This window comes from Aulonocara stuartgranti (genome assembly GCF_965226115.1).
Source record: "Aulonocara stuartgranti genome assembly, chromosome: 4".
Taxonomy (NCBI): Eukaryota; Metazoa; Chordata; class Actinopteri; order Cichliformes; family Cichlidae; genus Aulonocara; species Aulonocara stuartgranti.
The window spans coordinates 23,200,809-23,220,176 of record NC_138942.1 but is presented as its reverse complement, the minus strand read 5'-3'; the positions used below and the strand labels follow the sequence as shown (position 1 = coordinate 23,220,176).

Genomic DNA, 19,368 nt, shown 5'->3' with positions numbered 1-19,368 from the left:
CATTGCCAGACCTGACACACATCTGGTTGACATACACCCTGCCATGACATAGGGTCAGTCAGAAGTGCCAACTTGATGCCGGATCCGGGGAAGACCTGTTTTCTATGAGCCTTGGCCACATACACCAAACTACAACCAGGCCAGATGTGGCATGGCATCACATAAACAGTGCCATCTACGCCAGGCCTGGCCCATATCTGGATGACATACCACTTACCATGTCCGAAGTCAGCCAGCAGTGCTGGCTTGACATCAGATCCGGGTCAGACGTGTCTGCTATGTGGGTTGTGATTGCTTTGGTCCATGGCAGATCACTGATGTCAAACTACTCGCCATGTGCTAATGAAACTGCGCCTTACTGCTGCAACCACCGTGTTTTGAAAGGGTTTACTTTGTTCACGGTGTGTGTCACACTTTTCACTTTTTCACTACTGCTTGGCGAGTAGCTGGTGAGTGTTTGCAGAAAAGTTACCGTCTTTCATACAAACTACTGGTGACCAAAGTAATCACAAAGATGATGACCAGTCTGCTAATATGGCATCAGTGCATGTAGGAAGGATTCTGACTTAGAGGTGTTCAGTCATAATCCTGCAGCTAGGACTCCAGGCTTCAAAAACCAATTGGTGATGCTTTTTGACTTTTATATAGGTGTTGTGGATCATTAGTCTAAATGCAATTAGAATACAAGAACTCATAATGTCTGCAAAAAACTTCACTGCAATCCACTGAAGAGCTGTTGAGATATTTTAGTGTGGATCAAAATGATATAGTGATCCGACAGCTAACATTACAAGCCCTGGAGCAATGCTTCTGGTGTTGCCAAAACATTAAACGAGCTGTTTAATCATTTCGTCTTTGCCAAAGGAAAAATGTTGTTTTAAGTGTTAACCGTTTCCAAGTTACAAATGATCTGCAGGAAACTACACTTCAGGAAACTCATGATTTTACAACTTTTTATTTTCATGTGTACACACAGTTACATAAAGGAAGTAGGAGCCATATTACTAACCTGCAAGAGGAGTCTAAATCTGATCTGTGCTCAACAGTGTGCTGCTCCAGTGCCCCAAATTTCCCCTTTGGAATCATTAAAGTTTCATCTCATTTATTCCTGATTCCTGCCCTGGGTTTAAACCACAATTCTTCCACTTTCATTGCTGTTTATGAAAAAGCTCATTATAGTTATTAGAGTTTCTTAATCCTTAATTTTAACCATCCTTCCATTTTACTGTCATCTTGCATGCCTCTCCCTGGGGAGCAAATACAAGCCACCAAGTAACAGCCTGCAGACAAATGAATAACTGTTGTCTTTCTTTCCTCTTTTGCCACAGTAGTCATCCGCAGGCGTAATTAAAGACCGTTTATAATGTCTGTCCACACAAAACCTCCATGGGGGAGTGATGCTACAGTGAGTGTGTGTGTGGGTGGGGCGTGCCTCCCTTAGGAGCAGCAGTCATAACTCATTACATTGCAGCAAGAATAACATTTTCCAGGGGTCAGTCAATCTTGCACTGCTTGCACATGCGCATGAATCTGCATGAAACACATTGGCAGCTCATAATGCATGGGCGCGCACACAAATCCACTTTCTCTACCTAAAGTAACAGGCATAGCGATATATATATATACAGGTGTACTTGACCACTAATGCTGGGAGTTGTCTGATTTGTATGAAAGTGAGTTGATTCAGATGCTGTGGCCATTGGTTTAGGGTCACCGGGCACTGGAGTCTAACCCTGCTGTCATAGGCTGAATGAACAGATACAGACTGGACAGCTGGACAGTGTCAAAGACCTGAAGAATCACATTTGTCAGTTATTTGTACATCAGTGTGTTATAATCTGACTCTTGTCATGTAGCAACAGTTTTAAGGCACATTTAAAAAACACAGCTGTCCTACAGTAGATTAAAATCCCTTTAGTGACTTCATTTTAAAAGTGAAACCCCAAACTTGTCACCTATTGAACAGTAGGTACAGGTACAGCAGCTAGTTTTCTGTAAAGAAAAACTGCAGTGAATATGAACGAACCCTTTTTCACTCATCAGGAGAAAGACAGAGCATCGTATTCAGTCGACCACATAGCAGCCAAACTAAAATTGGGCCACTGACTGCGGATAATAATGGCATATGTGAAAATGACAGGATTTCCCTCATCTCTATACTAATGGGCAATTACCATCTGGCAAACACTAGTTTGACATGCTGTCAATGTATAATGTAATTTCCCTTGGATTTGATTAAATACCTGAAACTCTCATAGATCAACAGGAATAAAGTTATCTGCCTATACTAACCATGTACATCTGCAGTCTTCATTTTGAAGGGTATGCTTCCAGTTTTAACCCAATAAGTCACCAATATTTTAAGTTTCCACAAATATCTCGGAGTACAGCTGGCTGCATTTGTATGTATACATTTGTATGCATCCAATTAGTAAAACATACATAGAGCGGGCTCTGTGTATGTGTGTTGGTAGGCTAACTTCTTTAATGAATACACGCAAGCCACTTTGCAACCCACCTCCACCCCAGCTCCTTTTCATGCTGTATTTGACTTGGTATCATTTCTGTTCTCACTAATGCCTCCATTTTTTCTGCATGGAGGACCTTGCTGCTGCTCTCCCTGCCTCTGGCTTTCCATGTAAGCACAGAAGGGACCCATCCCATGCAGATGGAAATCATTTACATGATTGCAATGTTGGAGATGGGCCATCTGAGACTGAGATCAACTGAAGATCCACAGCGCTGCGATATCAATGCATCTAGGCAGGATTCTGACTTAGAGGCGTTCGGTAATAACCCTTCAGAGGGTAGCTTCACACCAAACACATACACCAACCCACGGTTCCTCTCATACAGAGCAGGATTGCTATTGCAGCAACACATCATCAGTAGTGTGACAGTCTGGCTCGAGGGCCATGACAAACAATTTATTAACTGAATGGGGTTAAAAACCATAATATTTCATGAGGTGTGCTAAAGAGTGTTATCTATGTGTCAGTATTTGGATGGGGGATTCAATGTTAAGGATGCATAATGTTGTATGGTGTAAAACCTAAAATAACCAGGCCAAACAAACAAATAACACAGTGCTGGATGGATGGAGAGAAGGGCCACGTGCTCCCAGGTTGCAGGTTCTTGGTGCCACCAAGGGTGACATCACTATGAACTCTTGGCTGCCACAGGCCAGTTATCACTGTGGTAACATTTCTGACGCCTCCTACTTAAAACCCCAAAACTCAGACGGATCATGCGGCCCTGCTTTTCATTTGCCCGTCTGCTCCATGGGAAGTTTCTGTCCTCTCTGATCTCAGGACCGCTGTTTGACAGGTGTACCGCCCCAGTCACACTCCCCCTGCCACTGTCCCAACACTGTGTGGGTTCTCTCCGGGTACTCCTGCTTCCTCCCACAATCCAAAGACATGCAGCTAGTGGGGTTACATTAAATGGTGATTCTAAATTGCCCACAGGTGTGAATCTGAGTGTGAATGGTTGTCTGTCTCTTTGTGTTATGGCAGCTGGGATAGGCTCCAGCGCCCCCCTGCAACCCTGAATTGGATAAGTGGAAGAAAATGGATGAATGAATAAACTTCATACTTGCGACTGTCCTCATGAGGCCCAGAGATTTCATTCACAAAGCTTCCTGTGGTTAGTGCAGAAAGAGAACAGTGGCAGAAAACACTTTTGTGCTTTTGTGTGCACCTGTGTTCGCTTTTGTGAGGACACATCTGAGCAATTACTCTTTGCTGTAGAATCAAATGAAGTTGAACAAATCATGTACCTAACACTGCAGCGCTACAAAACACACTGGAACAGAGTATGTGTGTGTGTGTTTGTGTGCGGGTTGCCCATTGCTGGCTATAAAATATGGATGCTTGATTGGGTGGAAGCAGGGGAGTGGAAATGATCACTCCCTCTCCACACATGTCCTAACCCTCTCCACCTCCCCTCACACACACCCACACACACACACAATTTTTAAGCATTTGATCTAAATACACCAGCCTATTAAAACACTGCATGCTGGCAAGAATTAAACTATTTACTTCTTGTTTGAACTCAGATTACTGAGATGCTGTGAAATCGTGCCGCAACTTCAGCAGAGTTGGACTTTTAATACCTGAAAGTGCGCTAATCATCTGATAATGGATCGGAGGCGTGCAGTGTTGCTTTTATTTGGCTGGCATGGACTTAGTTATTTTCAATTATTTGAAGCCTAAGACATTCAGCTTTCTGTTTTGAAGGAGGTGAGGCAGAGAGACCTGTATCTCTGTTCACACAAACTGAAAACAGATGAGAGTCAGGCACACTGCAATCAGTATGCTTGCTTTTAATCAGACTACTTCTCATTCTTGTCAAGAAATGATCACCTTCTATTAAAAATGATTACTTGAACTGTGGTAATTTTCCCATTACAACAACAGGTTATTTAAGGTAGCGTCCAGCATGTAGACAGAACGCATCAAGCAAAGCACTGAAAAAATCCACTTTATGAACAGAATAATGGAATTATCTTGTAGCATTTAAAATGAAGCCTTCATGTTGTCTTCACATACACACCGAGACTCTCTCTCTCTCACACACACACACACACACACTGAGTTAACTCAGGCAGTCCTAGCAGGGTGCAGAGGGAGCTCTGGGGGTGGACGGAGGCGAGCTTTCATGCTCCACTGAGGATGCACTGTTGCAGCACTACAACCCGGTAATCATCACTAATACATAACACAGCCAGTGTGGGCGTTTGTAATGCAGCGAACGTACTTGTCAGTAATTTACCTATGAATGCCTTTGCCTTTAAATTTAGTAGGAGGATGTATGACTCAGGTCATGCTGGAACAAATGTGTGTGTGTGTGTCCTCATCCACGCTCGCGCTACACACTGATGTTAATGTGTAGGTGCTTTCTGTGGGTACTGCAGAACTTCAAAAGATAAAATAATATTTTATTGATATTTTTTTCTCTCTCCAGTTTTTTGGTATGTGACGAAGGGTGTGTGACACAAACTGTGTGTCCGCAAAACACAAATAATCCGAGTGCAGCAATCAGGCCTGGCCAGTCTATTCTGAAAAGGAGTTTCTACAGCCAACTGCACAGGCTCAAGCTATTAGAGCCATCTAATGTGTGTGTATGTGTGTGTGATAAAGAGATAGAGGGGATGTACAATGAAAAAAAAAGGCACAACAATAGCTTGACAATGGACACTGCAGAGCGCGAGGGGAAGGATGGACGAGGACAGCGCTACGACAGAGACGGCGGGCGAGATGGAAGTGGGGAAGATAGCGAGAGGGGAACAATGTTGTTTCGCTCCAAATAAATGTTCCACCACAATGGATTTAATTATGCAGATAATTTTGATGTCTCCTTCTTTTCCTCCTTTCACCCTCCTCCCTCTTCCCGCATCCTTTCCTCAAGCGGATTTAATCCCTTCCTCGTTCTCTCCTCGGCATGTTTGTGTTCAAGAGGGAAGAGTGTCAGGAGGATACGGGAAGCGAGACAGAAAGCGGGAGAGTGAGTTTGCGAGGAGGGAGCGAGGTTGAGCTTGAGAGACGGGCAAGGACTCGCGGCTTAAAGCGTGCTTTGTGCGTGTGTGTGTTTTTCGTACACTCACCCCTTTACAGATAGCGACAGCCTCCTTGGACATTGACTTGGGATAGGAGACGTGGTGCTCCATGATTGACTGAAATAACTCATCTTCATCCTCTCCGTCAAATGGAGGCTTGAGAGGACAGGAGAGAAATGAGTGAGGAGAAGCAGAAGGCAGCACAGGACAAATAGAGGATACTTGATTCATTCATTAAAAGCAGCTTTTTTCTCCCAAGAATCTAAAAGCTGCAGGCCTCTAAATATTCAGAATTTCAAAATGTCACATCTTAACAATTATTAATGCCACGAGAGAAAATCTCATTATAGCATATAATTTAATAGCTAACCTTTCATTACACAGTGTCACATTTTAAAGGCTGAGATCAGGAGTGTTTGTTTTTATTCACACTCAGCCGTGAATACAAAACGCTGCTCTGAAAGGAGCGTGAATCACACATTCATGTAGATCCAAAGATGGTGTTATATATTTTTTTCCTTAACCAAGATTAATAAATCCTTTGTGCAATTACCCACTCTCTCTCTCTCACACACGGACACAGGAACACACACACACACACACACACACACACACACACACACACACACACACACACACACACACACACACACACACACACAGACCAACCTGTCCAGCCAGCATCTCGTAGAGCAAGACGCCAAAGGCCCACCAGTCCACAGATTTCCCGTAAGGCTGGTAGGCTATAATCTGAGCATAGGAGACACATTGTTCAGAAATGCTGCAGTCATCGCTTCAGTCTATGATACAAAGGTAGTCAGCATTAAAGAAAATGATCCTATCTGTTAAACAATAGCTCCAGTCAAAAAAAAAAAAAAAAGTCAACAGTGATAAGTCGTTCTTTCCATCAAGCGTTATTGGCTATTAACTGGGAGACCACATATCACCCATACTGGCTCCCCCTACACCGGCTGCCAGTGAGTCAGGTTTAGAAATCATTTTAAGATTTTATTGTTTGTTTTGAATGCATCGCACTGGGTTGGGTTGACCTCTCTGATCTTTTGACTTTGCACACTCCCACTAGGTTACTGAGGTCTGCTGGTCAAATACTCAAAACTAAACTACTAAAACCCAGAGGAGATCAGGTTTGGCTTTTAGATGCTTTGAAATCTATTTTTAAGTTCTGATCCCTTTGTATTTGTGCTGCTTTATTTATTTATGCTCTCTTTTTTTTTAATTGTTTTTATGTATTTTACTCATTTTGTACAACAGCTGCTGTATTTTTAAAAGTGCTTAAAATTAGACTTCACTTTTTCTTGTTATTTGTAATACAAGCACAGTACGCGTCCCCACAGGGTTACTGCCGATACTTAACGAGCACTTAAGGGGCAGAGCAGCATTTTTTTTAAACCAGTACAGGCATTTTGTGGACTGTAGACAACACTGCAGATACTATTTTGTGAAAGACTTTTGTGCACCACATTTATTTTGTATGAGAAAAAAATCAATTAGAAAAACACCTGCTTCACGTGCAAGATGAGCTTTATGAGTTTTATGGATCAAAAGTAAGACGTGTGCACCACACCTGCAACTGACTCCAACAATGCTAGTGTTAGCGGCGCTAACGGCTGCAGACAGGAAGATACTGCCAGCACCGGAAACGTGCTCGTCATCTCCGAGCATGAAGTAAGGAGAGCCTTCAAGAGAGTGAACACCAGGAAAGCAGCAGGACCAGACGGCATCCCAGGTCGTATCCTAAGAGACTGCGCATACCAGCTAGCTCCTGTGTTCACTGAGATATTCAACATCTCTTTATCTCAGTCGGTGATCCCCACATGCTTCAAAGAGTCCATCATTGTTCCTGTCCCGAAGAAACCTCACCCTGCTTCTCTCAATGACTATCGCCCTGTAGCCCTCACCTCAGTAGTGATGAAGTGCTTTGAACGCCTGGTCAGAGACTTCATCATTTCTTCACTACCAGACACACTGGACCCACTACAGTTTGCTTACCATCCAAATCGTTCCACAGACGATGCCATCTCTCATCTCCTCCACACATCACTCACTCACTTGGACACTAGAAGGGGGAATTATGTTAAAATGCTCTTCATAGACTACAGCTCTGCATTTAACACCATAATTCCCTCCACACTCACCACCAAGCTGGAGCATCTGGGTCTCAGCTCATCTATGTGTCAGTGGATCTCCAACTTCCTAACTGGCAGACCACAGGCAGTAAGGATGGGCGGACATGTCTCAGCCTCCACCACTCTCAGCACTGGAGCCCCCCAGGGGTGTGTTCTGAGCCCCCTGCTGTACTCTCTGTACACATATGACTGTGTGGCCACTACCAGCTCCACCACCATCATCAAGTTTGCTGACGACACCGTCGTGGTGGGCCTGATCTCTGATAACAACGAGACGGCCTACCTGAAGGAGATTAGGAATCTGGAGAACTGGTGCCAGAGGAACAACCTCCTTCTAAACGTCAGTAAGACAAAGGAGCTGATAGTGGACTTCAGCACTAAGCAGGAGAGGAACTACCAGACCCCTGTCATCAACGAGTGCCCAGTGGAGAGAGTGGACAGCTTCAAATACCTCGGAGTTCACATCACGCAGGACCTGTCATGGTCCTGTCACATCAACACCGTGGTGAAAAAGGCCCGACAGCGTCTCTACCACCTCAGACGCTTGAGAGACTTCCAACTGCCCTCCAAGGTGCTCAGGAACTTTTACTCGTGCACCATAGAGAGCATCCTGACGGGAAACATCTTAACCTGGTTCGGGAACAGCACCATGCAGGACAGACGAGCTCTACAGAGGGTTGTGCGGTCAGCTGAGCGCACCATCCGCTCCGAGCTCCCTGACCTGCACTCAATCTACAGCAGGCGGTGCTGGACCAAGGCCAGGAAGATCGTGAAGGACCTCAGCCATCCCAACAACAGACTGTTCTCTCTGTTGAGGTCAGGAAAGCGATTCCGCTCCCTGAAGACCAACACAGAGAGACTGAGGAGGAGTTTCTTCCCGCAGGCGATACGGTCTCTCAATCACACCACCACACAGTACTGACCCACACATATAGTTCTTACACACACACTGGACATTCTGGACATTGTTTTCACTTCATTACTTAAATCACGCTGCTGTTATTGTGTATATGCTGCTGTTATTGTGTATATATTTATTTATATTTAGATTTCTTCATACATTCTTATATAGTTCTATATTGTGTATTTTGTTGTACAGTTATTTTATTTTCAACTTTAATTTATATATTTATCTTTATCTTATTCTTCCCAGTTAAATTTACCCTTCATTCTAATTTGTGTTGTACAGTTATTTCATTTTTAACCTTAATTTATATTTTATTCCTTCCTAGTTAAATTTACCCTTTTTAATTTTTCATATTTATTTCCTATCTTATTCATAGCCTTTCCTTTTTTGTTTTCTTTAGGTCACGAGCAGTTGTCCAAGCATTTCACTACATATCGTACTGTGTATGACTGTGTACGTGACAAATAAAATTTGAATTTGAATTTGATTTGATTTTTGATTTGACTTACCAAGTTCACAGTGGTAGAACTATTTACTTTAGCAGAGTGCAGTAAATTTACTGAAAGGCTTTTTTATTGTGTGAATCCAGGAGGTAATAATGTTCCCAAATATAATACCTACACAGTCAGTTAATTTTGAGGGACGTTTAGACTACATGGGCTGACTGACATGAGAGCAAACTGATAGTGAGGCTGAAATGCAATTAAAGTATCTTTATGTATTCCAGCTAATAGAACTACCAAACTACCACCGACACTTTAAGGGAGAGTTTATTTTCATGGAGAGATGCTCGTTGGCGTTTCTGCTGAGTGTTACATAAAAAGACGGCAAGACTTGAGGAAATCCCTGCTTCTGGCCAAGAAATAGTCTGGCACAAAAACCGGTGCAAAACTGAAATGTGTCATTTTCAGCTTTGGGTATTTTAACAAATTAGACAAATTTAATGTAGTATTTTAGTGAGCTTTAGAAAGTGCTCCTGTTACATTAGGACAGAAGTACTATTAATAAGTAAAGCATGGCTCCAGCTACATACATGCAAACACGAGAGTATTCTCTTCTAGTTGTCTGCAAGAAAGCAAAGTTTTTTCCAAAATAAAAGTTTTATTTAGCCTCTTTTTGAGCTGTGTAGCTACTGCAGGAGAACAGTGAGAGATCAATACAACAGATCCAACCACCATCACTCTCACACACACTTTACCTCAGGAGCAATGTAATCCGGTGTGCCACAGAAGGTCTTGGTTGTGATTCCATCATTCATATTCTCTTTACACATGCCAAAGTCTGCTATTTTAATGTGGCCCTCACAGTCCAGCATTACATTGTCCAGCTTCAGGTCTCTGTGAGAGGGTGAAGCAAAGTCAAAAAGGAACAACAGACTAATCAACATAACTTGGCATCGATACTCGAAACGGCAAATCTGTATTACAATTCAATTTAGAGGCTCAAAAGGTTTGTGAAATGTGATCCTCAGCTATTGAGACTGCATCAGTTCGACTGTACAACCCTTTCTGAACATTACAGATGGATCTACATTATGTACAACTTCCAGCTCATGTTGAAGTGAATGCCTGCGTTAGTCCAAACAATGTGTTAGATGTGAAGAAAGGTTAAATTTACATTGTTTCTCATTTCTTTTACATTTGTGAAGTACCTTATAATAAAACATATATAGTACTGAATAGCTCACATTCACCTTTGGCTTGTAGCAATACACCAGTAGTGATCAAACTGACATCACTCTAACAAATTAAGACTATTTTGAACTGCCAGTCATACAAAACTTCTCTAGTAGTCCAAGAAGAACACAACAGTGCTGGAAATGAGCACAACAGGTTCATTTTAATTATCCTAGCTGCTAATACTGTGCTGAAAGAAACTTTACTTTACTGACAAGTCACAAATTCACTCTGAAACTTCCTGATTTTATAAACTTCCATATTGTATAAGAGTATATTTGGCACATGGCAGTAATTCATTCAGTTCAGTTGAGTTTTATTTATATAGCGCCAAATCACATCAGCAGCCGCCTCGAGGCGCTTTATACTGTAAGATAAAGAGCCTAGAATAATGCAAAGAAATCCCGAACAATCAAACTACCTCCTATGAGCAAGCACTTGGCGACAGTGGGAAGGAAAAACTCCCTTTTAACAGGAAGAAATTGCCGACATACGCTGGAGAGGAGCAGACGGGGAAACTGGAAAAAAGACACACCGTGGATTTCATTTGCACTATTTCAGGTACGTACTACTGTGTGAGCTCAGCTATATTTGGTTAATGTTCTGCGTTTAGTAGGTTGTGTTATGGATGTTACCTGTAGATGATGCCCTTTTGATGTAGGAAAAACAGACCAATCGCTATCTCTGCAGCGTAGAATCTGCACACACACACACACACACACACACACACACACACGCACACACGCACACACACACACACACACACACACACACACAAAAAACACAAACGGCAACAACAACGGCAATTAGACAGAGGCCGAGAAAAAGGACAGCAGGAAAACAGATCATTTGTGTGCGTGTATGCGCGTGTCAGAGTAAAGGTCACTCCTGTCTCTTCAAGGCCAGCAAGCAACTGATAAGATCAGCGGCAGAGGTCTGGACGGACAGACCGCACAGTCGGCCACGCTTGCGCGGGCGTGCATGCGCTCTCTGCGTTTAAAAAGCGCATTTTAAAGACAGCAAGAGTCATTTGGTTGTGAAAACTGTGCAGAGCCCGTTTGGAGCTAATTAGATGTTCTTTCTGTGCTCAGAATGATGAGCAGCAGCATTAAAGAATAAATACTGAAGCTCTCAATATACAAAAAGACTCTGCAACACTGAAGTTCAAAGCAATTTAATCATCCGTGGAGAAGGATTTCCTGTTTAATAAAAAAAAGAGAGCGAACAAGCTGATGGCCTTAGTTAAAAGAGTTCCTCGTGTACTTCGACTTACCCCCTCTGCAGTCTGAACCTTCAGCCATAGGGAAGAAACTTTAATTCTCTATGAATTACATGAAGGGCTAACTCCTCAACAGCTCTCGCTCGACACCGACAGCCCCACTTGTCAAATGTGTCAGCCTGCTGGTTGGGCTTGACACCAGCGATCTCGCCAGCCACCGTAATTATATTCTGCAGTTCTGGAGGTACTGCGCCATGCACTGAAAACTCTCAGGAGCTGCTGGATTACTTTCATTTCTTTGAAGCTCTTCAGAGCAGCAAGCTGCATTGGGGGCAAACAACATATTTCACCTCCGGGCTCTGCTGGGATTGCTCATCCATCACCAGTCAAGCTGATGATGGCTTATTCACCACGATTTAAACAGGTATTACTAAAGTGTGAAACACCTGCTTTCACGGGGCTCTGATTTTCTGTGTGTGTGTGTGTGTACTCACACAGCGTGAGGTTCTTTGAACTTGCCGACCTGCTGTATCTGATACATGAGATCTCCGCCGTTTATGTACTCCATGACAAAATACAAACGGTCCTGTGGAGGGGGCGTAGAAGGGCAAGCAGAGAAAGACAGGTCACAAAGTGCACGTTAATAAAAATGGATGAGAGGTCAAAGGAGCGTAAAATACTGTGGAGGTGGAAGGGACTGCTGTGAGTTTGATGCGCGAATTGAGAGAAGATCAGAGGAGAGATGCAGAAAATATGACAGAGGAAGTGAGGAGGACGGGGAGAAAAGTGGTGATTGGGTTGTCGGTGGATCCAATAAGTCTTCAACTGAGGGAACACGGTGACATCAATTTAGGGACCTGTAGTCCTCCATTATCTACAGAAATTGCCAATAAGTTTCAGTAAGTGAGAAAATGTGGAGGGATTTGGTGTGTGTGTCTGTGTGTTCTGGAGTTTATTGCGAAGTTTTTTAGTGTTAGAGTCTGTACTCCCTGATAAGTCTTATGAGCAGTTGCTTGTTCTGTGTGCGAGCCTATAGTATCTGTGTGTGTGTGAGTGTGTGTGGTTTAACTGTACTTGCGTATGCACTGCATAGGCGCCATATTACTGTATGGATGTGTGCATGCATGATTGTAATTGCATTGTAACTGCCTGCATGTAATAACTGAATTTGATGTACAAAATGTGTGTGTGTGTGTAGGTGTGTGTGTCAGTATCAGATCGGTTTTATTTACTTTTGTCATTCAAATGCATTTACAACACATCACTAATCAGTGAGAATGCAGAGATGAGTGTTAATGAAGCAGGAGAGCTATATTTACCCCTCTGCTGACTCATCATTAGGACTAATGCACATTATAAAGTTTGTGCATTCCAGCTGTAAACTTGGGACAACAGGTAAGCAGTCACTCCAGATGTTTTTTTTAGGTTGTAGTTCTTGTGTTTGGTAGCATGTGTAACCAGATATATTAAAAAAACAAAAAACTCCACATTTTTCCACTGAAAGGTTAATATAATCCATGTAGACTGAATAACAAAACGAATAAATAAAAGATACACAATATAAAGTTAAAGTACAAATTACATTTTGAGAAACCGGGTCTAAAATTCCTTCCAAATACAAAGACCACCACTTTAGAAGCTACACCTGTTCAACTACTTGTTAATGCAAATATCCAGTTAGCCAATCACATGGCAGCAGCTCTATGCACTCAGGCATGTAGACACGGTGCAGGTGACCTGCTGAACTCCAAACTGAGCATCATAAAGGGGGCGAAATGGGATTTAGGTGACTTTGAATGTGGAGTGTTTGTTGTTTCCTGTTAAGAACAGGAAACTGAGTATACAAATCACACAATCTTAACAAAACTGGATTAAAATATTTGAAAAGCATTGGTCTGATTAGTGTTGAAGGTCAGAATTTAGCATAAACAACATGAAACCTCAGATTCCTCCTGCCTTGTGTGGGGGTGTAATAGTATTTCTTGGCACACTGTGGGCCCTTTAGTACCAACTTAGCAGCCTTTTTGCCTACAGTGCACCATCCTCAGGATAACACACTGTGTCACAAAGCTCAAATCATGGTTTCTTGAATGCAACAGTGAGTTGTGGTGAGATGGGAGATTAACATGTGTGATGCAGCCATGTCAACATGGACCAGAATAAATAAGGAATGTTTCCATGACCCGGTTAAATCTGTGCCATGAAGAATGAAGGAAATTCTCAAGGTGAAAACAAGGTGTACCTAAAAAAGTGTTAGCTTCAGCATTGGTATTAATGTCTATTACTTGTTTGAGATCCATGATGGTGAACATGACAGTATATTCTGAAAGTGCCAATTAAATTTAAGGAGTGACAAGTTAAAACAGGGCAGCTTTTAAGTTTGTATAAAATAAAATGAATATATCTCAGTGAGATATATTCGGTGGGAACATGTCGGCCCACTCACCATAGTCTGGAAGGTAGAGTGCAGCTGTGTTAAGAACGGGGGCTTTCCAGATAAAGCTAGCACTCTCTTCTCCACCATGGTGCACTCTACGTCATCATCTTGGATCACGACGTCCTTCTTCAGGATCTTTACAGCGTACAAGTCCTCGGTTCCTTTGCGCTCTGCCAGCATCACCTTAGAGAGAGGGCGAACAAAGAACATGTGGGAAATGCGAGAAGATGAATTCATCAATATTCAAAATCTTTAAGGCTCACAGCTGCTGTCATGGCTCTGTACCAACAAAGAAGGGAAAGAAACAGAGAGAGAAAAGGAGAAACAGGAGAAACAGGGGAGGTATTGTGAAGGACGGGGATAAAGGATCAGAGCGATGAAGGAAAGCTTCTCTGACTGTTTTGGGTTAGACAGTCAAAGTAAGAAATAAAGAGAAAAAAGACAAAGAGAAACCGATTCATCACTTTTCAAGACGCCAATGGAGGCGAAATAACCAGGGGAATAAGAAAGGAGAGAAAGAGGAAAATGGGATGATGTGAAGCCTCTTACAGAGTCACTCAAAGCCATTTTTATACATCACATACATTACATGGGTACAATTTGTGCGAGATAACAAAAATTAATCGTAATCGAGACATTTTTTAATGGCCTGTTCTGTAAGCCACAAAATCTGTGTTCAATAACCCCTGCTGGATGGCTAGCAAGGCTTTAACAAACATTAATTATATAATGAATTCGAAACTCGCCACTCTTACAAGTATTAAACATAATGATGCCGTTAGAGGACGCAAAACCTAAAAGCTGCTGCAGCAATCTCCCTGCAAGGGGAGAAAGCGCTTAGCCAGTGGTTCTTCTTGTGATAACTTTAATATTAGTCAGAGTTTCTCAAAGATTTTTATACTGTTCGACTTCCTTTTGCCCTTCATGAACAGTAAGGATGAAGCAAAGGAGAGAAAAAAAGACAAAGAAGACAAAAATCAAAGTAAAAAGGGCTTATTTCACATTTCCTGGATCATATGGTTCACAGTGTGGGGAAACTGTAGATAAAGGAAGGTTGATAGGTGAAGAGACTGGGATTAAAAAACAGAAAAAAAGGTTAAATAAATTTTAAGAAGGGCAGGGTGTTGTGAGGGACACATGGGCGAACTCAGAAACTGCCTGGCAGCACTCAAGTTTGACTTTTTATTGGGAATTCAAGGATGACAGCTTCTTGTAATCCACTTATGAGATGCACATAAATGAAAATAAACACACCCTGAATTGTGATTACTTTTATGTGGTTGCCAAATGCGGACCAGGTGTCATGAAAGGTTCACACAGACTTGTGACCAGAGCAAAAGTTCAATTAAATTCAACCTTCAAAGAAAGAAAGGATTTACAGGAGCCTGTTGAGGGTGTGTGTGCAGCATTCATGTTTAAGGTAACATTGAGATAGTTTGAGAAATGCAGAGAGTTGGTGTGTTTCAGCCTATCTAACCACACAGCTACAAAATTAACTGTTCCTTATATGTTGAATTTTAACCTAGAGGCATATTAATGTACTACTACATGTGACTCTAGTCGACTCAATGACTGTAAGATGCACCGGTCCTGTGGCTGTAAAACAACCCCAAATCATCACCCCTCCACCACCGTGCTTGACAGCTGGTATGAGGCGTTTGTGCCCATATACTGTGTTTGTTTGTTGCCAAACAGCTTCGTTCTCCTCTTTTCAAAGCATATTGTGGAAGAACTCTTGTGGTTCCTTCAGTTTTGTTTCTGTACTGTCATGAGCTTTTACATTTAACATGCTAACTGAGGTCTGCACAATCTGTCGGTAGTTTCTCTGACCCTGACCTTGAACTGAATTTGCTGGGACGTTCACTCCTGGGAAGATTGTGGCATTGTGTTAACAGACACCTGAATGCTACAGAGCAGCAAACTGCTAAAGCCTCTGCTTCTATCTTTCCACGTGCTAATAATCAGCTAATAATTTGGCTAATGTTACCCCCTCATTCCTATGGAAGCAATAAGGTTGTGCTTCATTTTTCACACTTGTCTGTTTTTTTTCCAGAAAGTCACTGTGACTTAGTAGCAGTGGTGGTCACTTGAAAACAGTAATTCATTACTAATTACTGATTACTTCTCCAAGAAAGTAATCCCAATACTTTACTGATTACTTATTTTCCAAAAGTAATTAGTTACTTTATTACTTAGTTATTTATTACTTAACATTCAAACCTATTTTCTGCATATTCCAGCATAAAAATAGTTTTTTTGTGTCTTTCAAATAGATGCAAGTAAAACACAGCAAAAAATAAATAAAACCAAAGATTCAGCAGCACTAAATCCTGTTGCTCTTAAATCTGTTTTCACCTGTTTAGCAAGAGTGGAGCACGCGGAGGTTTGCCTGGTGCCGCAGCGGTATGTCAGTTGGGGGATCTGAGGTTCGCTCTGTGAATTTCACATTCCCGTGGAAGCGTGCTAGGTGCTTGCTCAGATTTGAAGTTTAATTTTTCGCTGTAAAAAGAAGTTTTCTTTCCACGCAGACTGTACAACGGATGCTAATGTTTTTGTCACTTTTTAGGGACTCAAACTCAAAGCAATGTCAGTACTTCCACGCTTTAAATGCTGCATGGTCGTACTATCTCCTGCACTCCATATGATCCATTGTTGATCTGCACACGTCTGTTGCTGCCACGGGCGTCACACGCTCGTACGTCATTGTCATGAGACACTCTCGCAAACAAAAATCACGATTAAGTAACGCAGTAACACAGCGTGGTTGCGGAAAAGTAAGAGTAATCTAATTACTTTTTTGCAATAATTACTTTACTCATTACCTTAAGAATTAATCAGATTACAGTAATGTGTTACTTGTAACGCATTGCTGCCCATCTCTGCTTAGTAGTGAAGATATTTCAATGATTTCTTGCTTGGAATAAGGGCAAAGGCACCAACTTACATTTTAGAATGCTGTGGAAAGGCTGCGGTGTTTGCCATGTGTAGTTCCCATAAGGCCAAATGACTTCTGTGACCTCAAGAAGTTGTTTTTCATTCAGTTGTATTGTGCATTTATATCTATTATTAAACATTCGATTTTAATTTGCACAAACCACAGGGCGAACCTAGTCACCAAAATTCCACTTGACCATTCCTCTGAGGCTAACAGACACAGCCGTGAGAAAGAACACAAGCTTGATCTCTACAGGCTGTATGTCTGCAAATAGAAACATATACCACAAAGACGTAAGAAATAAAAAAAAATTACTTCTTCTTACTCATTATTTAGAGGCAGGAAATGAGCATCAGCTTCGCGGTGCAAACACATTGATGTCACACTCGTTATTCTCTCTAAATTCTTTAAGAATGGAGCAATAAGAGTGACCTCTTATTCCCGCTTTCCCCCTCTGAGATGAGAAACTTAGCAACTTTGCTGTTTATGTCTTATAAATATTCAGGTATGATAATGCAGAGAGGTTACTGGGTTCGGTATTCTGTGGGGAGTGCAGCACATATGGACAAAGAGACGCAGTTATATATGTAGACGGGTGTGTGCGTGAGCACGTATCAGGGTATTAATATGCGTTTTTGGTTATACAGCTGCCAGTTTTAAAAACTTCAGCTGGTAGTATACTTTGTTGAACACAACTGAGTGTGTGCGTGTGTGCATATGGTGGCAGCGTGACTTTATGTAAATACAAACTTTATAGAGTTGAAACAGAGAGGAAGGACACCATCTGGCCCAAAGTTCATTTTATACAACCACAAGGACAAGACCAGCACAGGAGAAAGACATAAAACGCACAGGTCAGACAGTAACAACATGATCTTTTTGGCATCATTACACCACCATCGATTACACATTTTAACTTCTGCATTTATTATCCTTGTTTTTTCACCTTCCCAGTTATTGTGCTTGACCACAAGGATGTTTGGTGTCTGATCCACTCATAGACCGGTTGCAGCATGTGTGTCACTGTTTGCACCCTGGGAAGTTTTTCAGGGTCGTTTGCCAGAAAGCCGTCTCGAGGATATTAGCTGTCATGTGTCGTAAATGATGCCGCTGTGTTTTCTCTGCTGACCTTGCACAGTGAATTTATCCAGGCAAAATGAATGCTGCCCTGCAAGAATCTGCACTGTGCTGCATCACAGTGGGCTGTGTGTATCATTAAAAACGGTCATTTATTATATATAGTATACGCAGCTGTTGTTTCCACTGAGGCATTGAGTGTTCCAAGAAAACCTAAATGAAAACTTTTAAGACTTCCTTTTGCATTTGGATCATGTCTGCAGTGGCTTTAGTTACAGTGTTTGTGTGGTGGGCTTGAAGAACATTTCTTTTTAAATACCATCAGTTTGTTCATTACTCCAATAATTATTCTTCTGTGTACAGCAAATCTCAGGCTGCAGTGTCTTCTGTGAGGAGAAAGGGGGGAAACTGTAACCAAGAACTAATTTGTTGTGTAATAGCCCACTACCACACAGTCTTAGCTGGTCTAGAGGATTGTCAAGCATGAGGTTTGTGGCCTATTAGAGCTTCCAAACCAGGCCCACTGGATGGCTGCGCAAAGTATGGAAAGTGCAGAGATGTTTTTTTTTTAAATAATTCCTGATGTTGTGCTTCCAGGGATAATTCAACACTGTAGCCATTGCCACAAATCCAGGCAAGGATGTTGGCAACACAAAAATGATTTTACAGCGATTAAAAATACATGCATCTCTCAGCTGAAGTGTTATTGCTGGTATTGTGTTACAGTGTCCCACCAAAAAACTAAAGGGAACATTCATGTATCCTAACACAATTCCTCACCCGTATGCTCAAAGGCTACTGCAGGGAGCCCACCCGGGGAACTGTGTCAGTCCCCCCTGTGGTATCTTCACGCCTTACTGTCTATTCTACAGTGTTTTCAAAAAAAGAAGGCTACAAACTCTCAGAATATAAGTCCTTAATGTATTTTATGTTGTGGACCATTTGCAGCACACTTGGATCTTGAGTGGACCGAACCAATGAAACTATACGATAAATGTCCAAAAAAGCGTTATGCCCTCCTTCATTATTCTGAAGCTGTATAGTGGGCCGAATTGGAGTCCTTGCTGGGCTGATTCTGGTCCCTGGGCCTCATGTTTGACACCCTTGACCTTACAGTAATGACAATTTTTACTTTTGGCTATCATTAAATTTGCTAAAATTCATTATTCTGCACAGCAATGCCTGTTTTTGCTGTGGCGCCGTATGAAAATGAGACACCAACTGCCTTTGGGAAGCAGCAGCTGTAAACTTGAAGTTATTTTTGTGTGTCTGTGCAACTCCAGCTCTTATTACGCCGCGATGCATGCGTATAAAGAATGATGAGGCAGGCCAAAATGAAGCGTGCCCTCTTGACTGCACATGTGTCCTATAATCACAGAGAAGTGTTTGCAGCAGTATTGTGTTACTCCG

General features: G+C 42.1%; 1 protein-coding gene across 2 annotated transcripts in view; it reads right to left on the bottom strand.

Annotated features, from left to right (window-relative positions):
• Nucleotides 1-19,368, bottom strand: part of prkcbb (protein kinase C, beta b) — a 108,891-nt gene that overhangs the window by 27,700 nt on the left and 61,823 nt on the right. For both annotated transcript variants that reach the window (XM_082531635.1, XM_082531634.1), the window contains exons 10-15: nt 13,956-14,129; nt 12,004-12,095; nt 10,926-10,988; nt 9,813-9,951; nt 6,230-6,310; nt 5,609-5,716 (exon numbers count right to left, since the gene is read on the bottom strand). In XM_082531635.1, the coding sequence (XP_082387761.1) occupies nt 5,609-5,716; nt 6,230-6,310; nt 9,813-9,951; nt 10,926-10,988; nt 12,004-12,095; nt 13,956-14,129 (657 nt within the window). The remainder of the gene's footprint in view (nt 1-5,608; nt 5,717-6,229; nt 6,311-9,812; nt 9,952-10,925; nt 10,989-12,003; nt 12,096-13,955; nt 14,130-19,368) is intronic.